The 10400-nt window shown below is 30.1% G+C and overlaps 1 protein-coding gene across 3 annotated transcripts; it reads left to right on the forward strand.

Moving 5' to 3' along the window:
• The first annotated feature begins 2064 nt into the window (after positions 1-2064).
• Positions 2065-4957, forward strand: LOC107015718 (IQ domain-containing protein IQM2-like). Of its 3 annotated transcripts, XM_015216105.2 has the most exons (8): positions 2065-2159; positions 2459-2871; positions 2955-3069; positions 3147-3212; positions 3309-3488; positions 3596-3835; positions 3953-4054; positions 4137-4957. In XM_015216105.2, the coding sequence occupies exons 2-8, from the start codon at positions 2474-2476 to the stop codon at positions 4737-4739; spliced, it is 1704 nt and encodes a 567-aa protein (XP_015071591.1). In that variant the 5' UTR covers positions 2065-2159; positions 2459-2473; the 3' UTR covers positions 4740-4957. The 3 variants fall into 3 exon arrangements, with proteins under 3 accessions (XP_015071591.1, XP_015071573.1, XP_015071582.1); XM_015216087.2 differs by having other exon boundaries at positions 3147-3488; XM_015216096.2 differs by lacking the exon at positions 2065-2159 and having other exon boundaries at positions 2166-2871; positions 3147-3488.
• Positions 4958-10400: the final 5443 nt, after the last annotated feature.

Raw genomic sequence — 10400 nt, forward strand, 5'->3', positions numbered from 1 at the left:
CAATAAAACATATATATGAATATGAAATTGAGTAGGATTACAATTGTTAATTCAATTATAATTCATTTTTAACTAAGGTGAATTTAGTAACCAGTTAATGCTTCAAGCCTAGTCTCTAAAAGATAAAATATCTCGACAAGACTTGAAGCAGGGGGCATTTGTAATCATTTAAAATTTATTAAATATAAATTTATAAAATGATTCGGATTATATTGAATTCATAAATATATTAATCCAAATAAATATTGTGGATTGATATAATTGAGTTAAATATTTAAGTCCAATAAATATGGATTTAATTAAAGTCTAAATTAATTGATTTGGGCTACATTGGATGAACCCAATTTGTTAAACCCAATCTCATCTCATTCTAGAGCCCATCTTGGCGCCACGTGTGCAGATGATGTGGCATGCCAAGTCAAATAAGAAAACCAATAGAATCATGACATGTGTCAAAGATGACAAGCCCGCTCCATAAAGCCCAAATGCCATGTCACTTTAATCTGATTGGCTGAATGGAATCCTATTCCAATCGCAACTCCTCTATTCTAAAACTATAAATAGGGGTCCTCATAATTCAGAAAAGGGACAGAAAATTCTAAACAAGAAGCTAGAGAAACTCTGTGGTACAAACGCCATTTAATTCTCTACAAAGCTACAAGTTTAAGAATTCAAGCATTCAAGTTCAAGAACGATCAAGATCAAGACCACCGAATTCAAGAACAAGCTCGAAGCCCTTGAGTTCAAATAAAAGTCAAGATCAAGATAAAGTTCAAGTTCAAGTTCATCATAGATTCAAGAACAAGCTTTAAAGCCCTTGAATTTATATTTGAAAAGGCGAATTCAGAGGAATTATAGAGATTGTAACACTCGCATTTGAAATAATAAAATCGATTGTTGCTATAATTTTCCGTTCTTGATTATTGTTTTCTCGACGCGAATTTTATTGTCTACAATAATAATAATAATAAAAGAATCTTGGTGGTTAAGCTACGTTTAACATTTACTTTGAGATAGTGATTTCGAATGTCTAAAAGTCAACGTTATTAGTGTTAAATCATCTAGTATAACATATTAGTATTTGACTTCAAGAAAGAAGCTCAACTTCCCAGTAAAAGTATTATCATTCCTTCAAAATTTCATGAGTTAATCTATGAAATGTGAAGAAACGCGTTATTATTTCAATCGATGTTCACAACTAGCTTTTTTTGTATGTGTGTCTCAAGGGCAATTAGTAAGCCTAGCCTTACATCCTCGTCTTCCTTTTATCATACTCGTCGCGTTTAATTTGAACTATGATATGAATTGTTGGACTAAATTGGTGCAATGATATTTGTTATATCATCCACTTTGATCAAATCTGCACAATCCTTAAAATGCCTCACAACATTAAATGGCGATTATGTATTGAACCTAAATTAAATTTAGTTTACTCTAAGAACCAAATAGGTGATCATTGAATTTAGTTTATTTGCCCTATTTCTTGTCATAAATAGATTTTTTTATTAGGAAAAAAATTTAATATTTTGAATATTCTTTTTGTTGCAAGAAAGATTTTAGGACTCTATAAATATAATTTGTTTCTTCTAACTTAATTAACATCACAATATAGTCCTAGGGTTTTGAAAGTTTTGATAGTGGAGGAGTATTTTTTAAACCTCTTTGTATTCCGAGGGAATTGATTAAGATTTCTCTCATATTTATGGTGGATTTCTCATCTTTTGACGTATATTGATTGATCGTACCATGTTAAATCTGTGTCTTTTGATATATTTCTCGTTTGTATTCTTATTCACAAATTTTTAAGATTTATTTTTTTCTAACTTCCGCATTACACCTGTTTATTTTGATACTAACACGTTGTAGCCTTTAAATGAAAGGGAGAAGTAGTTAAAGAAAAAGGAGTTTACTTTGAAAGAGTAAATATAATTAAAATAATTCTAAATTTATACGTGGTCGTCCCCAAAAGTCCATTCCACGTGCTTACCCCACTCATCCAACTATTACATTACAGTTTACAATATAAATATATATCAGCACATATGCAATAAGTGAAGAAAACTTCCCTGCCCTGTTATACTCTCTTTCTCCTATAATTAACATCAACAACAACTACCTCTTTCAATACTCTCTTTTGCATCTCCATTTTCTTGCTTCAGGTAAACTTATCTATCAAATTTTGGTTCATGGGGTGTGTTGGAACATATTTCAATGGACAAATTCTTTGATTATTTTTTGTGATTTACCAATGGGCCATCCTGCTATTTAACTTTTGTTTCTCTCTTGTTTGTCACTTATATATCCTTTTCTGGATAAAGAAACAGTCTATGCCTTTTTTCTTGGGACCAATATCTGTATTTGACCACTCCAAATTTGTTTTAACTTCATTTGTGTTTTGCTAAATTTGGTATTCAATCTTACTGGACAGTATGAAAATTGTAGCTCCTCCTTTTGGCAGGATCTTGAACATCGTATGGGGATATCGTTTACATGTCCACTTGCTTCTCATACTGATTTGGAAAACAGTCTTGAATCTGTAATTGTGAAGTCTATCAACTTTGGTGATAATGAGCATAAGACGCCATTACGATCTATTAGCTTCAAAATTGAAGATTCTGAACCTATAGTGATGCAATCAGATGGTTCAGGAAATATGCTGATAGAAAAATCTGTCAGCTTAAGGACAAAGGAAAATGTAGTTGCCTATCCATCTTCAGATGATATGATGAATCAACAAAGTACGAAATCGCCTTTGTTGGATTGTAGCAGCAGCCCAAAACATGAGGCAGCTGTAAAGTTGCAGAAAGTATACAAGAGCTTTCGAACAAGAAGAAAATTAGCAGATTGTGCTGTACTCATTGAGCAGAGTTGGTATGTATTTTTTTAATTAAGACGAAAAGATTTCATTTTTACAGATTTTGCATTTTTCTGATACCCTTTTCGATTTGTTACAGGTGGAAGTTATTAGATTTTGCAGAACTCAAACATAGTTCCATTTCATTTTTTGATCTTGACAAGCACGAAACAGCAATTTCGCGCTGGTCAAGAGCAAGAACTAGAGCTGCAAAGGTAAATTTAGATCACATCAATGGAAGATTGTTTAAGTTATTCTTAAATTTGACGAACTTTTTTGTTTATTTATGTAGCTAGGCAAAGGCTTATCTAAGAATAGCAAAGCTAGAAAACTTGCTTTACAACATTGGCTTGAAGCTGTAAGTAAAACTGTTTATGGTTTCTTGATTTTGTCTTTTTGGATCAGTTATGTATTATCAGGCACTAACATGGATGTGGTTTTTTTATATAAACAGATCGATCCACGACATCGTTATGGACACAACTTGCATTTCTATTATGTTCAATGGTTGCATTCTCAAAGTAAAGAGCCATTCTTCTACTGGTTGGATATTGGAGAAGGAAAAGAAGTTAATCTTGTTGACAAATGCCCCCGATGGAAACTTCAACAACAATGCATCAAGTACCTTGGTCCTGTATGCCTTAAGTCCTTTGTTCTACCGGTTTTCCATAAATGATTTCTTGTATATTTGATATTTTTAATAATTACTTACCATGAGTGGTTTCTTTTCTTTGAAAATAGATGGAAAGAAAGGCTTATGAGGTCACAGTGGACGACCAGAATCTCTTCTACAAAGAGACTGGGAAGCTCCTTGACACCACTGGTGAACCAAAACGTGCTAAGTGGATATTTGTCCTCAGCACCTCGAAAACCTTATATGTTGGGAAGAAAAAGAAAGGAACATTTCAGCATTCCAGTTTCTTGGCCGGGGGCGCGACTTTAGCTGCTGGCAGGATAGTTGTGGAACAAGGAGTCTTGAAGGTATAGTTATAATCTTGAATCACTAGAAAACTTCTTTCTTCAATTTCGAATCAGCAGCTTATCGATGAACATCCTCTGGATGCTTAACTCTTTTCTTGTTTTTCTGTTTTCAAGCAGGCTGTCTGGCCTCACAGTGGACATTATCGACCTACTCCAGAAAACTTTCAAGACTTCATTTCGTTTCTTAGGGAGAACGATGTGGACCTAAGCGATGTTAAGGTACATAATTATACTTCACTGTTGATTCATGATTTTCTCTGCCATTGGAAATGCCAATGCTGATTAGTATGAACTGATGCAGCTTGATTGTGTCGACGAAGAAGATTCTATTGGCAAGAAGAGTGGTGTATACCTCAGACGTAATGCTTCAGATGATGACGTAGGTCAAAAAGATGGTCTGGAGACTGGAGAGAATGATTTGGAAGACGTAACGACTTCAGATACAAATGAGTTGAAAGAAGAAGCAACTTTTGCTGCTTCATCTCATAGCTTCAATTACAAACTGGCTAATCTACGAATTCCTAACAAGGATGATTTACTAGAGAAATTGGCAAGTGAAAGTGCAACTGTTGAATCCATTTCACCAACAGATGGATATGAATCAGCAGAAGAGTTAATTGATATTGAACAAGAAAGTAAAGAAGATATAATTCCACAAGAATCTATACTGAAGAGGATAAATTCACACAAGGGAATGAAGTCATTTCAATTAGGGAAACAATTGTCTAGTAAATGGAGTACTGGAGCTGGACCTCGAATCGGATGCTTAAGAGATTACCCTTCGCAACTGCAATCACATGCATTAGAAGAAGCTAACTTGTCCCAGAGGAGTGTTTGTCGTCTCAAGTTTTATTCAAGGGCATCAAGCTTTAGTAGGGAAATGCAAGTGTCATGTTCTATCTGATCACCTCATCGTATCCATTCTGTTAAGGACTCTAACATCATTCAATCAACGAACATCATACTCATGACATAGGATTAGTTCTCATTTATTCATTCGTTGTGTATAGACAAAAATGACATAGGAATTCTTTCACATTCTTTCTAGGAATTCTTTGGCAGATTTTTTCTAGATGTATTCAACTTTGTATACAATTCTTGTTCTTAATATCATAAAACAGAACCACGTATAACGTTCATCAAAGTTTCCTTTTGGCTGAAAATTTGCGCTTGAGATGATTACTTTTGATGGTTTTTTAAAACCTAAATCGCCGTCCATCCAACCACTTAAACTAAAATTAATTGATGGATATATAACACAAGTATAATAATTGTACAAAATCGATGTATAATTTAGGTAGATCGTCTTTGTTAGCCCGATTTCAAAAGTTTTAGTAAAATTGAGATCTACTTGTTAAACTTTGCTTCTTTGATGTAAATTTTGAATGTGCCATACAATATAATATCAATAGATAGATACCTTGTGTATAGTTATTTTGTATAAAGTTTTCAAAATACGCTAAAATGAAACAAATATTTACATGTATGTATTATAAAATACTTGCACACATTCATATATAATGCTACTTGAAAAAAAGGAACAATTATTTTTAAGAAAATGCTACTTGCAAAAAGAAAAACAAAGGCCTAAAATTGATTAAATACAGACGAATTATGTTTAATCAAAGCTATTTTTTTTATAGTTAAACAAAGAAATGGACAAATGATAGAAACTACATATTTTTAAGGCAAAATTACGTGATATGGGGGATACGATTGCTTAGAACTAGAGATAAATTAAAAATAACATTTAAAATTGGGTGTGATTTAAAGTGGATATATCCCTCAATAAAATATTAATAAATATGGAAAAGGGCCTAAAATACCCTCAAAGTATTGAAAATGGTACAAAATTACCCTTCATCCACCTATTGGCTCCAAAATGCCCTTCCCACCCACCTATTGGGTCCAAAATACCCTTGTCATCCACCTTTTGGTTCAAAATTGACCACTTATTTAACGGTATATTTAAACTATTTAAATATTTTTTAAAATACGTGGCGCTCAATTATTTGTTATAATTTAACTTATTAGTGTAATTTATAAATCAATCCACTACCAACCCATTACTAATTAAATCCCTCTAAATTAATGAATCCGTCACATTATTAATGCAAGCTACTGCCAATTGAGTGTTTTTAAAAAATATAGAAGTAAATTATCATACATTCAAGTGGCTACATAAAAAAACACCGATAAACTTAAAATTCTGACTATGTTCATCTTAATTATTCTTACGTCTCAATTATGTGATGTTACTTTATAGATAACTTTTTTTCAAAATAATATATTAAAGGTTTTAAAATAAATCATAAATATTTATAAAATTATAATTAAAAAAAGTACATTAATTAATTCGGGATGTATTATTTTTTTACCTTTAATCATAAATTTCTAATTCAATTTTGAAAGAAAGTGTCCTCCTAAATAAGCGGCTCAACCTAAATTTAATTGGGACTTCGATTCAGACTTGAATAATTTTGAATGTCATTTTCAGTATCTATAATTTAATCGTGTTTTAGTAGTGTTTATGAAGATTTTGATATTATAATTGAATTATTAATTGAGTGAGGTTTAGTTAGTAATGAGTGGGTAGTGGATTGGTTTATAAATTATATTAATAAATTAAAATTATAATTAATAGTTGAACGCCCAGTATTTAAAAAAATATTTAAAGAGTTTAATGTTAAAATAATTAAAAAAAAATGGTCAATTTTGAACCCAAAGATGGATGACAAGGGTATTTTGGAGCCAATAGGTGGATGAAAAGGGCATTTTGGAGCCAATAGGTGGATGAGGGGTAATTTTGTACCATTTTCAATACTTTAAGGATATTTTAGGCCCTTGTCCGTAATAAATATGTACCATTTTTATTCAACTAATGGTTCATATTTTTGTTAATAGATTTATATTTACTAATTTCCTTTTTCTAAACTAGTTTCTTAATTTTAAAAATGTCGCATGACTTTAAAAAATAGTAACATATTCATTTTATTTTACCCCTCTAGGCCCGATCCAAATGAAAAAAACAAAACTCAATTCCTCTTTTACTTAGTCATGAAATAAGTTTGGATCGGGTTTGAATAAAAAGAGAAATTGGTATTCTTAGTTGGATTGGTTTTCGTTTGGGTTTCGAGTAAAAAAATGGTTAAGGTAATTTTTTAAAACTTTTTTTAATTAAAAACCCAATTTTAATTTCTTTTTAATTAATTTTGTTAATGAAAACGGTCATTATGCATTATTTATTAATGATTAAAGGTATATATATAACCATTTGTTAAATAACAAGAATATATATACACATATTTTTTAACAAGTGGTGTTTTTTTTTAAAAAACCAAAATTTGGGGATATATATATGCCCTTTTCCCCTTTCAAATAACCTAGGAATTCAGGCTTTTGACAATCACCTACTACATGTAAACATCACATGTAGTCTAAAGAGTGATGCAATGCGTAACTACTTAAAACTAATCAATTAATTAGATGTTAATATATAATTAATTGTATATGTAAACTGTGGGGAACAATTGGTGCTTATTGATTCCCAACATGTAAGACACATTGGTAGGCACATATTAACCTACATCAAGCTTGTGGATGATAGTGCTTTAGAGCTCAAAAAGTACATTTAGTGGGTGAATATAGGTGAGACTTGTTACTTTAATTTTGATGTTTGATATGGGGGACATTTCCCCCATGTTTTGTTGCTTATAATATTTTGAGAAAAAATGTTCATTACAAAAATATTTTCACCTTTAAAAACTTTTCTTTTTTAGATCATCTAAAAAAATATTTTTATCTTTAATTAGAAATAATTTAATTTAATTTTTTAAAAATTTATCTTTGATAAATAATTGATAGTGATATAAAATTTTGTATTAAATCAAACAATATCATATAAATTCAGACGGAAGGAAGTGAGTTTCTTAAAATTCAGAAAAATAATGAGGGGAAAAAATCAAATTTTATGATCAAACATTCTACATTGATTATCTCCTCTTATCTCTAGATTATATGTTCTCTCTCTTTTTAAAAAATATTAATCCTATTATTATCTTCTTCTTTTTTCTCTTCTTTTTCTTTTGAGAAAATAGTCTAAAACCCCTCCAATCTATACCTGAAATCTCAATTACACACTCCAACTTTACGAGTGTTCTATTACGCCTCTAAACATTGTAAAAGTGAAATATATAACCCCTTCAAAAGTCATACTCAAATTTATGTTAAGAAGTGAGATACACTGCCTGCCACATAATATAATATTATTTTATAAAATAAAAAAGTTATTATTCTTTATCTTTATTGTATATTTTCGATTCTCTTTTTCTCTTTCGTTTTTAATCCCCTTTTGACTTTCTTTGACTTTTTTCTCTTACCTTCTTCTTCTTTCTTCTTCTGTATATTCTTTCTTCATGTTTTATTTTTTATTTAATTTATTTTCTATAAACTTAGTAAAGTTTGACAATCTCGTTTAATCGAAGTTGAGTTGACCAACCGAAGAATTAGATGACAGGATAAATTTGGGTGGTCATTTAGTTTTCGAAAAGTGAATAGCATACTGGAGTTGGAGATGATAGAAAAATTCAAAGTGGATTTGTGATTTTAAGTATTTGCTATTTTTAATTTCGTTGCCATGTCCCTATCTACGAAAGGTATATTTTATTGTTTTAGAAGAAATTAATCCATTTGTCTCACTTTTAAATACTTCTTAATCTATTATTACTTAAAATTCAATAACAACACATACTATGATAGTCGGAGGATTTTTAGATCTGAAAAGAAAGGTAGAAATGGCGATATGACAGCGGTCAAATTGGTGGTGTCAGAATGAAAATTGAAGTTTATGATTAAAAGAAGGACAGTCAATTTCTTTGAAAAAAAAGAAAGAAAGAGGAACAAGATAGCATTAGTGACAGCTGAACAGTGAAGTGAGTTCATGGAACTATCCAGTGACTTAAATATGAAGAAAGGCTGAAGAGAAAAAGAAAGAAGATGAAAAAAATTAAAAAGAAAAGGTAATAAAAGTAAAAGATAACATAATTTGTTCAAAAATAAATGAAAAACTTAATATGAAAAGGACAAAAGTATTTGCAAAGTTAAAGTTTTAATAGAAAAAAATTTGTCTCTTACTCTCCTTGGGAGAGTGAATACACTTTCTTTGTCATATCAGCATATAGGGTGACATTAATTTTAATAAAAAATAATTAAGGAATAATAGAATACTTATAAAATATAAGTGTGAAGTTGAGAATCCAACTATAAATTGGAGAGGCTTTTGATCATTTTCTCTTCTTTTTTTTTTTTGATTGGAAGTTTGGTTTTCCATTTATTCAAGTATTTAATTGTAACGACCCTCTTAGTCGTTTTAGAAATTCCAACTATTATTTTCATATTAACCTTTTTAGTAGATTTTATAAATAATTTATATGACTTGTAACAATGAGTGACATAATTTTTCGATTTAATAAAAAATTATTTTATTGCTAAAAATAATGAAAAAAATAGAGAAAAAAATAGAAAAGGAATTAATTAAATAAATGAATAAAATAAAAAGAAAAGGGGCAAAGTGCCCTAAACTGTTAAAAGCCTACGACGGCTTATATGAGATTGGGAAAAAAAATAGAAGAAGAAAGATTTCACCAAAAAAAAAAAAAGTAATACGCAGAGAAGAAAAGAAAAGAATGGGAGAAAAGAAAAGGGAAAAGGAGGAGAAAAATCAATATTTTCATCTCAAGGCGTCAAGGTAATTATTTTCATCCTTTCTATTAAGTTTTTATGTAATTAGAAGTAGATATTTAGATTAAAACGTGTATAATTTCCACTAATATGTGAAACTAATTTTTAGTTTCTTGTACATGTAGGCATATGTTATTTACATATATTTATGGACTAGAGGGTATCAAAAAAAAAATTATTATTGTTGGTGGATGAAACAATACACGTATATAAGATAAGTTTTATGTTGATTAATTCTTTAATTCATTAAGAGTTAGATAGAAAATCGAAGTGGATTATTGTAGGTTTGTAAAGAAAAAAAAGGGTTTGTGAGTTTGTTTTGAAAATTAATGGTAATGGGTGGGTACTAAATATATAGGAATTTAATGTGTGACATATAGATTCTGGAAATTTGCTGGGGTATAATTTTCTTTAAATCTTTCTTATAATTATCATGTAATTTGTCACAGTGATAATGTCATAACTAATTATAGATATGTCATTGGATTTTTTTTAAAATTATTGATGGTGTTTCCTTTGGCAGTATGCCAAGATTTCCAATGGAATATTGATATGTTGTCTATAGTCATTTTGGGATAATTACTGAACAATTATATTGAATAGAAACAGCTACCTCACAAATCTCCAAGAAGCCTTGGAAAAGAAGAGAATGACAAGTACAACAAAAATCCAGGCTCATAACCAACAAAAATTTGTAGAAGCATGCATCATTATACTTGACATTGCATTCCATTGCATTGCACATACTTATCATTAGTGAACTTGATATCGTGTTTTGTTGATCTTCTGATTGCCTTTCTGCGGAACTTGTGATTGATCAATATTG

The sequence above is a fragment of the Solanum pennellii genome, chromosome 1 (assembly GCF_001406875.1).
Source record: "Solanum pennellii chromosome 1, SPENNV200".
NCBI classification, from domain to species: Eukaryota; Viridiplantae; Streptophyta; class Magnoliopsida; order Solanales; family Solanaceae; genus Solanum; species Solanum pennellii.